Here is a 12704-nt window from a genome sequence, read left to right as displayed (position 1 = left end):
TTTTGTAGTGGGGGGTCCAAAACTGAACGCAGTACTTCAGATGTGGCCTGACCAGTGCTGAATAGAGGGGAATAATTACTTTGTTTGACCTACTGGCAATACACCTACTAATTCAGCCCAGTATGCTGTTAGCCTTCTTGGCACCTAGGGCACACTTCTGGCTCAAATGTTTGGACACTTTGTTCAAATGCCTTGATCACAAACTATATCTGGGTCTGTAGATGCAGAGAAATTTTTGTTCACGTGGCCCATGCATGTCAAAGTGGTTTGGCTGTAATAGGCCTACCACATCTTTTAGAATGCACTTAGTTCCCCAAGTGTCTTTCACTTGAAACTGGATATTTTTTTGTAATGGAAGAGCCTGTTGTTGGCTCCTAGGGGAATAAATTCTGTTGAGGACCAGGGTGAGGAGTCCTGTTGTGCAAATTTACAGCATAATAGAAACGCAATGACTTGTTTTGTTTTGCTCCCCTGTGCTAGCAGGAGGCTAAGGATTAGGAATTATAAAGAAGCCCACATGCTTACCTGGGTTTTGCTTTTCAACATGAGGAATTAGCGAGGCACCGACTGTGGTTGTTAGTAGAAGAAAATGGGCCAGATTCTGTTCCACATGTTAGGCAAAAATGGCTCGTATTTGCCTAAAACTACACCTTTTAACTGCTTTAAAGGAAAGGAGCAGTTACTGCTGTGAAGTGTTTTGGTGTTGTAATTTAACTTTTAGATCAGCATAATCTTGCAGAAGTACAAACAAGTGGAATTGCTGTAAGTAACCCAGAATGAAATGGGGTTAAACTTGCAATGGTTTTGCTACATTGTATCACTTCAGAAAGCTGCAGATGTAATAGTTTCACTTCAGTCACTTATATCAATATCAAACGATTCTGTCTGTCTAGGTGGGAAAGTGGGAGCCTCACCTAAAAAAAAAAAAAAAAAAAAAAAAAAAAAAAAAAAAAAAGCTGTTAATCAGGCTACTTCTGGAGCACACCTTCATCTTCACTTAAGTCACAAAAAAGTGGCAAAGAGCCCTCGCATTCTGTATTTATTTTCTTTTAGAGACGTGAGCTGAGAGGAGTAGGATTGTATTTACCTATGTAATAAGTGGATAGACACTTGTCAGGGATGATCCTGCCTTGAGATTGGGGGGTGGGGGGGCTGGATTAGATGACCTCAGCCCTACTTTCCTCTGATCCTATGTTCCTGTGTGTCCGCCTTTAAAGTGCGGAGGGAGTGAACAGAATAGGGTTGTTTAAGTCTCTGGCCCTTGATGATGTATTCCACTTTAACACTTAAGGGAGGTAGGTGGATGGAACGCAATGCCAACTTCTGGGGTTAGGGGTTGTGGTCAACTAGTTTCTGGGTTTTATAGACATGGCTTAGGTTGGTGTAGGTAAAGTTTTATTTTTTGACAATGTTTGAATGTAGAGAAGCTCCCTTGCCTAATTGCCCACTACGCGCACACACTTTCTCCCCTCTCTTCTCCATGAGCGAGACTTTTTGGAAAAGCAGTTCTGAAGAATTAACTCAGGATAAGGTGCCAAAGAACACTGTGTAAGCAAATGCTTTTATTCTGCCTCTTCTCCAGTATGCCTTCCTGGTGACCACATCAGTGCAGTTTGCTGGAGGAGGAGTTGTTTTCTTTGGGCTTATAACATCCCCTAAGGAAGTGGGTAAGTAGAAATGGTTTATGTCCTCTTAATCCATTACTGGACAGCGGGTTTGCAGCTTCTCCACATAGCGCTAAAATCATGATTAGGACTACACGTCACATCAAAAACCTGATTTCTAATGCTAAACATACATGTAGTTGGAAGCAGCTGTAAACTAGCTCTGTATCCTAGTAGTGGCTGCTTGAGCAAATAGTCTCTGGGCCTGGCACAGGCTAGATGCAGAGAGCTTTTTTCGCATAGATAGTGCGTGCCACAGTAGTTTGCTATTAATGGGTGTCCCGTAGCCATTAGAATTTGCCACGTCCCTGGAAAGTGGATATTTCTCTAATAGGAGGAACTAAAACTGTCTGTCAAGGAAGTAAATTGTATTAAGGAGCAGGCTGAAAACTGAGGGGGAAGAATGCCTTGTGCATGACTCCTTCAGCAGATTAATGAAAGGCAGATGGGTTTGGAAGGAGTGTTGGTCTCATCTGAGAAAACAGTTGGCAAGGCAGTGTCTCCAGCATGAGAGTACAAGTGTAGCAGGGCTTTGGCAGGGCCATAGAGGAGTCTCATGTGTTTGTGTGGGAGTCTGCAGAGGAAGGTAGCTGTTGAAATGCTGTATGTGTGCATATATGTAGTTCAGACAACTTAAAAAGTGTTCTAGGAAATCCAGCCCAGAGAGACTTCTATTTAGTACATCTGTTAGAACAGCTGCCTGTAGATCTTGAGTATCTGTGTGGCAGTGTGCAGATCCGAAGCCCAGTGAGCCTAGACACTTAAGTAAGGCGGAATGCACTAATTTGTTGTCTTCAACTAATGGCCAGACACTCAGAACAGAAAGAGGCGACGCAAGGATCAGACAGAATACTTTCAAGAGCGATAGAAGACAAGGGGTATAGAAACTGGCGGCCCTGCAGAACACCACCTAGAAGAGTTTCTAAGCCAAAGGAGGATGGAGGTACGGGAGAGCAAGGGCATTGTCAGAAGGGAGATATGCTTATAAGGAGCAAGCACGGCTTTTGTGTGAGGAGAGGGTGGTGTTGTCCTTTGCTTTTATGGTCTATTTTCATGCATTCTAGGCCTCCCTGAGCTTGATGCAGAAGAGAAGAATGTTGTAGAAGAAGATGCCAACAGACCCTTAATGAGCAGTGAAGATGTGGATGACTATGACCGGAATTATTCCATTCAGGCATCTGACAGTAGCATTCAGCCCAAGGCCATTGGCTTTTTCCAAGCTTGTTGCCTACCAGGTGTCATACTGGTAAGAACCCCTCAGCTTTGTTCATCGCAAAGCAATGTATGCAATATAAATAGTTGTTAAGAGAGAATAATTAAGGTTAAACAGCTAAAAAATGCCAGAAAAGAGATTCTCTATTCAGCCAGAATTGATGAATGAACAGATGTCAGCGGCAGGGACACAGAAGTAATTAGATTTGGGGCTTCTAGAGAGTGGGGCCTTGCAGTTGCTTTACTCAACTTCAGGGAGTTGACAAAACTAAGTATTTTTTGTAAGATTATTCAGGTGGAGGAAGGGGGAAACAAAATTAAATTGACTGGTGAAAATTATATACATTACAAAACTCATTTGGGGTATGACTAATGTTCAGAACTTCCAAGGTCATCAGTGATATCCTTGTGTATTATGGTGCAGTTTTGGATAACTCCCTACTGTTTTATTCCTTGGGACCTGTGCATAGGGTGGATCTGATTTGGAAATGTTTTGGGATTCTGTAGTGAAGTAGGAGCCGTTTACCTCTAGAGCCCCTGCCTTATTTGCTGTAGAAGTTGAAGAGTGTGCAATGAGTGAGGTAGAAGGTTGCAGGAAGAACAAGAATGGTCTCATGGTTGAGGCAGTTGAATGGTGTCTAGACAAAGGATTCTATACCTACCTGCCTTTGCCAGACTTCCTCTGTGAAGTAGTAAAGCTACTTTAACCAGACTTTCCCCATTTTGCCACTTATGGTGTATTTCTCACTTTCTGGGTCTGACCCTGGCATCTCATAAGCAGATGTGCTGAGTAGTCATAGCTGCAACTGAAAGTGTTTTGAGTGCATGTGTACATGCATGTGGTTAAAAATTCTAGAGAGAATCAGCTTTAAGTGTCTCAAATTGGGCATCCAAAACTAGTGAAAACTTCTAACTTCAAGCTCCCTTTGCTTCCACACTCTATCAGTACAATAGGGATTATATCAACCCTTCATTTAACTGGGTGTAGTGAAGACTGACTTAATTAGGTTGTAAAGGACTCAGAATACTAGAGTGAGAAGTCCTATAGAAAAGCCCCTGAGGAAATTTATTCTTTCTTCTTGAATAATATGCAGTAAATAAGTTCTGCGGGAATGCAGTGAGCAATAAAGAGAAAACAAAATAGTGGATAGCTGCTTGTTAAGTAAGGACTCTCCATTCTATGCACTGAATTAGGCCTGGGAGCAGTGTAAAAATAAGACATGAGTTTGTAAGAAGGCCTGCAGCATAGTATACACACTAATAGAACTGAACTAAGGCTGCCCAGGCAGCTTTAATTTTGCCATTTCCCAACTTCTGTAACAGACTTTGCAACATGAATAATTCTTTATGGATTTTTCAGCATAATCATACACTGTAAAGCAAACTGGGGAAAAAAGAGACTTTTCACCACAGGGCATCCTGTTCATATCTGCATGGTATATCCACAGAGTTAGAGATCTAGACACACTACACAGGCCTCCACTACTTAAACTAATGTTGTTGTAGGTTGTTATCCTGGGTGTGGACTAGTACTGAAGGGGGATGGGACACCTTTAGTACTAGTGGGTTGCACAGATGCTTGCTTACAGACCATTGATGAGACTTGGGGTTCATGGATAGCATTCTAGACTCTGAAAGTGAAGTATACTCTAGGCACAGGGTCTTTTTGCTGTTCCTCTTCTGCCCAGTGTCTCTCTCTTCTTCAACCTTTCTCTTTGTTTCTTGTCCCTTTCACTGCTCATCATCCCAGTCTCCTCATCCAGCTACTTATCCTCACTCTGGTCTACTCCCACAGAAGGCAGGGTAGATATGTACCTTTTATAGACTAAATAAAATATAGATATATATGAGCACAGGCTTTTCTGAACCCAAGTTCATTACTTGCACAGTTATCATCTCCCCCTCCACCCCACCTCCAAGCCCAATTCTTTTATCAACTTCCATTGCTCATTTTCCCAGTCTCTGCCCACCCAGTTTGTTCTCCCCATCCTAACCCTGCCATCAGATCTGTCTTGCTGTCTCCCTACCTCATTCCCACTTCCCCTCATTCCTTGTCTGGCCACTCTGTCTCCCTCTAGCTCTCAGTGCCTCTGCCAGCCATCAGTGACTGGAGCCCAGCTGGTTCACACATTCTTTACCAGCACCTACTTGTCACATCATATCTAACTGTTCCTGCTGCTCTCTGTCTCTTGTCTCCCAGTCAAAGTTTCCTCTGCTAGACTCTTTGTCCTAATCTGTCCCTTTACTTATCTTGTCAGTGGGGTTTTTTTTTCTTTGTTAGACAGCTTCTTCCTTCACTCAGCCTGAATGCCATTTTGAGAGTGATTGAGCACAGAAATGAAACGGGCTCCTTGCTTTATTTTGGTGCCCAGTTGGAGTCTAGAGCATCTGTCTGGAAGCTGTGGTTACAAGGAGAGTCCAGGTTTACCTATCTGTGTTAGGGTAGAACATGTGTAAGAGCTTGGAGGGGCTGAAGCATGTTCACTGAGGACAAACATTTTGGAATATTTGCTTTCTAAAATGTAATCTCTACTCGGCAAATACAAACTGAGGGGTGTTTTTTAGGGGTGCACCAATAAAGATATTTGGGCTGATATCAGTGGCTGATTATTAACCAGCCATATTGGCTGATACCAAGCCAATTGCTGCTATGTGGCCCAGCAGAACTCTTGCTAACTTCAGTGGGGATCTTGTGCATGAAATGGGCCTAGGTTTGGGCCTTTAAAACTGGCGCCTTAAAGGGGAAAGAAGCAACCACAGTTTTGTTTGCAAATCATCTTTGCATTTGCAGGGGGAGAGGTGTTGAATACCATGTTCTTTGCTCACTCTTGTTCCATCTACTTACCTTATCATTGAAACAAGCAGGTGATTAGGAATATACCAGCTATGATCCCTGGTATCTAAAGGCTATGCTCCCTATAATTCCTTCTGTGGGAGAGTTAGTGAACGTAGTTTCCTTGTACTGCCCCATTGATTATTAGCAAAGTCCTTGTAAAACATGTGCCTTACACTTGCTTTGAAAGCTCCAAACCCTGAGTTGTTGGGATCTAGAGGGGAGTAATTTCCACAGCTGAGAACTTTTTGAAAGCCCTCCTGTTGTCTAAGAGAAGTTCAGTCCTAGGAACCAACCCCTCAAGCTTGCTCAAGACAAAATGTTTTGGTTTTTGGATTCAGGTGCTATGAGTGAAGAGGGTGCTTTGAGTGGGTAGGAGCAGCTTTAGTGGTAGAACATAACGCAGAGAAACTCCGGCATTTCATATAGTCCTCCCCAGGGTGCACAAATTGAGCCTTGGCCCCCTTTAGGTTGCATGATTAGCTTCCTTCCCTCCAGGAGATGAACTGATTTATCTTCTGACATTAGCCTGAACAAGTTACCATGAGAGTAGGGATTTACAGTGCAACAGCTGCTCCATGGTAACTGCCTAGGCGCGTACCCATCTGGTAGATGAAAGCTTACCCCTCTAGGTAAGCTGTGGTGGCTTAACTTTCATATGCTGGGGGCAAAGAGCATGCACATGGGTGGTTACCATGGAGAAACTGATGCTCTGGAAATCCCCACCCTCATTTACCAAGCAGTAACTTGTTTGTTCCTCTGCCCTTTGGTTCAGAAGCTGATTTCACTTTAAACATTTCAAGTGATTGTGTGCAATGAAAAGTACAGTAAAAATAGCCCTCCTGTTTGTCGACTTTTCTTATCCCACCCACTCCATCCCCTGGTTGTCTTGGGTGTTCAGCAGCAGGCTTTCCTGCTGTTGCATTCTTACATGAAATGCAGAAAAGCTTCACATGAAAGCTTTAGTTGTGCCCAGAGCTTCAGGGATGGAAGCACAATTGCTGCTTGTGCATTTCTAATGCTAACTGCTTGCTGGTTGTTGGCTTTTTTTGTTTCAGTATTCTTTGGCCTATGCCTGCTTGAAACTAGTAAATTACTCATTCTTCTTCTGGCTGCCCTTCTACCTCAGCAACAACTTTGGATGGAAAGAGGCTGAAGCTGACCAACTCTCGATTTGGTACGATGTGGGAGGAATTATAGGTGCGTGCAGCAAGCAACAACTTCTTTCTGTGGCTGATCAGCTGGTGTCTGATCTTTGCACAACAAATGCAATATAAAGGAACTGTAGGGACTACACTGTTTATTTAAATTAGCCTAGCCAATTTATATTGAAACGCAGAACACTGGGAAGTCTCTAGCAGTGCCCACTAACCATAGAGGCATGACCTTTTCAGTTCATGCTGCACCAACAATAGACTTTTCTTGACTCATTTTGAGCTCAGTTGCCAAGCTTGGAAACCTGAAAAACATTATTTTTTATATTGTTTCCCTCAAGAATCCTTGAGGGAGAGGGTAGGCTCAGATTCGTGGTATACTTTACCCTAGTGCTCAGTCCCCTACTAGTGAGTATTGACCACAACTCTTCAGTGGAGTCAAATACAGTTCTTGTTGAGGCCCCTGATAAAATCTGCAGCTCTGCATCCACATCACAATGGAGAAAGCTTGTCTTTACATCCAGAACTCTATTGTCACTAGTTCTTGGATAGACAACTGGTTCCTCTTGTTCTCCCTTCTCTCCCAGTAGACTGTTTATTTGTTATTGTAGACTTGTCTACACTAAGAGCATTTTCTAGCTTGGGACCAGCAGTAGAATGTCCCTAGTGATAGCAGTGAAGGGTGTGCTGATATAGGCAATGTGCTAGCAGCCGCCAGCCTTTTAACCATGTGTTCTGTAGGTCTACTCAGAGCGGGGTTAAACAGCTGAGTACTTAACACAAAAGATATATATATTTTTTTTAGCACTCCCATCCATCAGGCAGAACCTTTAAAAGGAGCAATAGGAAAGTTTAGGAAGCTGCTGTAGGGTGTTATGCTGTGCAGGCCCAGAATAACAATTATAAGAGTAGAGTGTACTGGGAGGGGAACACACAACAGAAGTACTGACTAGCCATATGCAGAGAAAGTGTAGCCTCTTAATACAGTAGGTGGAAATGTGTAGTAGGGAATAAATATACATCGTGAGTTACCTTGGTTTGGTATTGTCTTGCAGGCATTTTTGCCTTTCAAAGGCAGTGGGAGTTCAGAGATGCAGATGTGAAGATAAAATGAGAGAAAATAATATACCCTCCTGTGCATTCACTGAATTGTATTCCGTGTCTTAATTTACAAGGCATAATGATTTTTCATGTTATATTTACAGGTGGGACCATCCAAGGCTTGATTTCTGACATGCTACAGAAGAGAGCCCCAGTGCTAGCAATCAGTCTGCTCTTGGCTGTAGGGGCTCTCTTTGGATACAGTCGTGAGTATTTTACAGCCCTTTCTGGGGGGGGGGGGTTAGGAAAAGAGATAAACCTGCTGGTCTCCCCTTGTTTTGGATTTTTTTGGTTCAGGTTATTTCCTATTGGAGCATTCTTCTCACAAATTGTACCCAGCTAGGTAGAGTATTGTGGTTAAGATTTAAAATGACCTTGATAAATTGAAGAATTAACCTGAAATAGGATAGAATTCAGTATAAGCAAATGTAAAGTACTACATTTAGGAATGAATAATCAAATGCATGTATGCAGAGTAATAGAGGTGCGCTGATACATTGGTCCGATATCAGATCAGCAAAGATATAAAGAAAATTGGCTGCATCGGAAATTGGCTCAATGTGGCTGATAATTTGGCTGATAAATGCCCACGTGTGCGCGCAGCCACAACGCAGCACACAGGCAGCGAGGAGCACAGCCTGGCAGTTTGGAGAGCTGTGTGCAGCTGGTAAGTCCATTGTGGTAGAAGGGGGGGGAAGAGGTGTGGGGTGGGGGGCAGATCAATGGCCCCCACGGTGAGGGAGGGAATGGGGCAGAGGCTGGAGTTGGGGCAGGCACTTCACAGCCGGGGCTGGGCGGGGGGGGGGCATGGGATGGAGCGGCAACTCTTCTGTGGGGATGTGCTTCCCGGATCTGCCTGGGGCGGGTCAGGTGGGTTGCAGCTGTGGGCTAGAGTTGGAGCTGCACAGGGCTGTTCTTGGCAGGGGGATACAGCGGGGGGGCTGCAGCCACCCCAAATTTTGCCGTAGCCCCCCCCAACCCCCCTCCCAGCGCTGCTGCCACCACCCACCTGGCACAGTCCCAGCTCAACTGCCACCTCTACCCATGTGCCAGGAAGAGCCAGGGATATGCTGGGTGGGTGGCAGCGGCTCTGGGGTGGGGCTGTGGTGAAATTCAGGGTGGCTGCAGCCCACCTGCCCCGCCCTGCACAGATCCAGGGGGCAAACGTCCCCCCCATATGCTCCTAGGGTGCATGCAGCAGTGGGAGGCCCCCCTCACTGCATCCTGCGAATGAGCTGCGGCTCCGTCCTGTGCCCTGCCGTGCCGGGCAGCATCTACCCATGCCCCTTCCTTTCTTCTCTCCCTCACTGCAGGGGGGCATTGATCTGCCCACACACACCCCTTCGCTCCCCCCTTCCCTTCTACCACAACAGACTTACCAGCTGGATGCAGCTGTATCAGAAATGGGATCAGTATTGGCTGATACACCTCCTTAAAAATCAGCTATCGGTATCAGCCCCCAGAATCTCTCAGTGCACCCCTATAAAGTAATGAACAAATGAAATGGTAGGACTGCAATAGTGCAAAAAAAAAAAAAAAGAAAGAAAGAAAAGCAAACAAACAAAAAAGGATTAGGGGCTGTAATGAATCACAAGCTAAACGTGAGTCAACAATAACGTTGCAGAAAAATTTAATAGCACAGTGGGATGTGTTAACAGACATGCTGTATGCAGGCCACAGGAAGTGATTATTTCACTCTGGCAATGGACAGGTCTCACTTGGAGTTCAGTTTTGTGTACAACATTTCGAGGTAAATGTGAAGAAATAGGAAAATATGTGGAGGAAAACATGACGCAAAGGAATGTTGAAAGAATTAATTAGGGTTATTTAGTCTAGAGAAGAGAAGACTAAATTTCTGCCTCAGTCTTCCAGTGCAAAAAGGATTGTCATCCTTTTTATAACAATCGATTGTTCTCTGTGCCCAAAAAAGGACAGGACAAGAAATTGGTTTAAATTACAAGAGAGTTTTAGGTTAGATACTAGGAATAACTTCCTAACTATGAAAGAGGTTGGTTAGGTACTTGGAAATATTACTTAGGGAGTTCAGGGAGTCTCTGTTATTGGAAGTTTCCAAAGGCAGGTTAAAGATTGGTCTAGGATGGGTTTTGTCAAGGGTGATCCTGCCTCAAGTAGGGGGTTGGACTAGATGATCCCACCAATGTCTGTTCCAGCCTTATTTTAATATGATTCTGTGCTATGTGAATATGGCAACAAGGAGGAGGTCCATTCTCCCATTCTTATTAATGTGAGGGGGGTCTATGAGCGGATCGTGTAGTTTGATATTGCGTAGCGTGTCTTTTGGACATTCAAAGGCAGTGAGTTCAGTCTTCATTGGAGGTGTAATGGGGTCAGTGAGGGCATAAGCATTTAGTCTGTCCTTTTGGTATTTTTTGCATTGTTAATGTGCAAGAATTGCAGCCCATAAAGCAAGACAAGTCAGTGGTAGGTAGGGGATGCTGAAACCCTGAGAAGATGCAAGACGAGAAGGCAGAAGCTGCTAGGATATGACTACGGTACAAGGCAGGACCATGCTGAGGCACCTCTGTGCCAGCTCTTTGTGTTAGCTCCCAGACAGGAGGCAGGCTGAGCTACAAGTGAAGCTGTGACTAGAACAGCCAGTGCAATCTTTGGATGTGTAAATCGGAATAGCGAATAGGATAAGGGAAGTGATCTTTACCTTTTCTCCATGTTAGTTAAACTGTTCCTGGAATACTGCAGCTGATTTTGGTGTTCATGTTTTGACCTCGAAAAATTTGGCTAGGGTAGAGGAAAGGAGCCACAAAAAAACTGAGCTGAAAATAATGCCTTGAGATGAGACAGATTTCTATCTCCTTAGTTGTATTAAAAAGAAGATTGATAGGTGACTTGATTAAAATGTATAAAGAACTTTATGGAGAGAAAATCCTTGGTACAAAAGGTTTATTTAATCTTGTGGAGAAAACTATTACTTCTTGTTAAGCCTGGAACGAGACCAATTCAAAAGGGAATCGGGATACAGATTTCTAACAGTGAAGGTAATTAACTACTGGAACAAAGTACCCAAAGGAAGTGATGGATTCTGAATCTTTTGATGTTCTAGCATCAAGGCTGAATGCCTTTTTAGAAGCTATGCTTTAGTCAAGTTACTGCTCTTAATACAAGCATAACTTAGGTGAAAACTGTTGGCTCTGATATACAGACAGTCAGACTAAGATGGGGTAACCAACCGATGCAGATGCCTCAAGTGGGCTGGGCAGCCTCTGTGTGTGGCATGCAGCAGATCAAGGAATGGACAGGTAGCGCAGCAACAGATAGAGCAGAGAGTAAAAAGAGCAGCAGATTGGGCAGGGATCACAGGTCAGGGAGCAGAAAGCAGAGCAGCAGATTAGGTAGGGGAAGGGGATAAGTGTGGTAGTCAGTGGGGGTGCAGGGCTAATTTGTGGCGCACCTACCAAAAAGGTCTAGTTCCCACTGGACCAGAAGTTCTAATCCTTTCTGACATTAGTTACTTAAGAAATTAATTAATTGCATTAATCTATAGCAGGGGTGTCCAACCTTTTTGAATGTGGGGCTGAATCATGAACTTTTTATCACCCAGTGGGCTGGTGAGCCATATTCAAAGACCTCACGGGAAGTGATATCACATCCCTCCCCCACCCCCGAAACGAAAGTACAGTGTTTACTTTCGTTTCCTGTCGCAGCACCTCAGGCCTCAGAAAACAGCGTGGAGGGCTGCATGGCGGCCTGTAGGCTGTATGTTGGACAAGCCTGATCTATAGTAACCACTTATTTTTTTCTGTTTTTATCACAACAGGTTCTCCTGACAGCAAACCCATAAATGCAGTTATCATGGCAGTTACAGGTAGGGCATGAAACTACCACTTTCACCCCAACAGAAGTGTTCACCCCAATAGAAACAATAGTGCTATCCTAAAACTGTTAACATATTGAAGTGTTCTGCCATCTCTGAATGCCTGAGCTGCAACAGGAGTGAACAGGAAGGCCCAGTTTTGCTACTTTTAAAGAATTTTGGCATGCTGTAGCATGGAATGGATATAGTGGGAAGTTTTTAGGATTCTCTCCTTGTTGAGAAGCTGTAAGCTTCCTCTCTCCAAAGGTGTATACCAGAGAGCTTCTCTGGTACCATACAATGACAGCCTCAAGATGAGACAGCATGGTTGGGGTCTTTAGTTTCAAACATTCTTAGTTCCAGGGCCTCTTTTTATCATCTTTTCTCCCACAGATGTACACACTGGCTGTATCACAACACAACACTGCACTACAGCTCTAGGATCAGGCAGGGCAATGCATGCTGCACCTTGCTGCCACCCCTTCCTGTTATAACTTTCTTCCAATCCCTGTTGCATGGCAGGAAAATTTTGGGCTATGCTGAAGGAGCTTTCCTTACAGCACTATCAGCAGCTGCTTTTCTCTCGGTGCTTTCAGGCTTTTTCATTGGAGGCCCTTCTAACATGATCAGTTCTGCAATTTCTGCGGACTTGGGACGTCAGGAGCTGGTCAGAGGGAGTAGTGAGGCACTAGCAACCGTCACTGGAATTGTGGATGGAACTGGTAGCATCGGAGCTGCAGTGGGCCAGGTGAGAATCACCAGAGAAGGTGTAGAATGAGGAGGCATGTGCCTTCTAAAATTCCCTATGGGAGTGACTGGGGCAGGAAGGAGCTGTTACAAAGACATGGTTAGTCTCATTTGACTGCAAATTCAATTAAAAAACTTTCTGTGCCAGTTGAAATCTTCCCGTC

At 44.3% G+C, this 12704-nt stretch overlaps 1 protein-coding gene across 3 annotated transcripts in view; it reads left to right on the top strand.

Moving 5' to 3' along the window:
- Positions 1-12704, top strand: part of SLC37A3 (solute carrier family 37 member 3) — a 34843-nt gene that overhangs the window by 16292 nt on the left and 5847 nt on the right. For all 3 annotated transcript variants that reach the window (XR_009461758.1, XM_014608659.3, XM_014608660.3), the window contains exons 8-13: positions 1583-1667; positions 2729-2910; positions 6768-6909; positions 8069-8170; positions 11758-11805; positions 12390-12541. Coding sequence is in view for 2 of the 3 variants with exons in the window: in XM_014608659.3 (XP_014464145.1) it covers positions 1583-1667; positions 2729-2910; positions 6768-6909; positions 8069-8170; positions 11758-11805; positions 12390-12541 (711 nt within the window). In the remaining variant the exon portion in view is untranslated. The remainder of the gene's footprint in view (positions 1-1582; positions 1668-2728; positions 2911-6767; positions 6910-8068; positions 8171-11757; positions 11806-12389; positions 12542-12704) is intronic.

The sequence above is a fragment of the Alligator mississippiensis genome, chromosome 4 (assembly GCF_030867095.1).
Source record: "Alligator mississippiensis isolate rAllMis1 chromosome 4, rAllMis1, whole genome shotgun sequence".
Classification (NCBI taxonomy): domain Eukaryota; kingdom Metazoa; phylum Chordata; order Crocodylia; family Alligatoridae; genus Alligator; species Alligator mississippiensis.
This window is presented reverse-complemented; position numbering and strand designations above follow the sequence as displayed.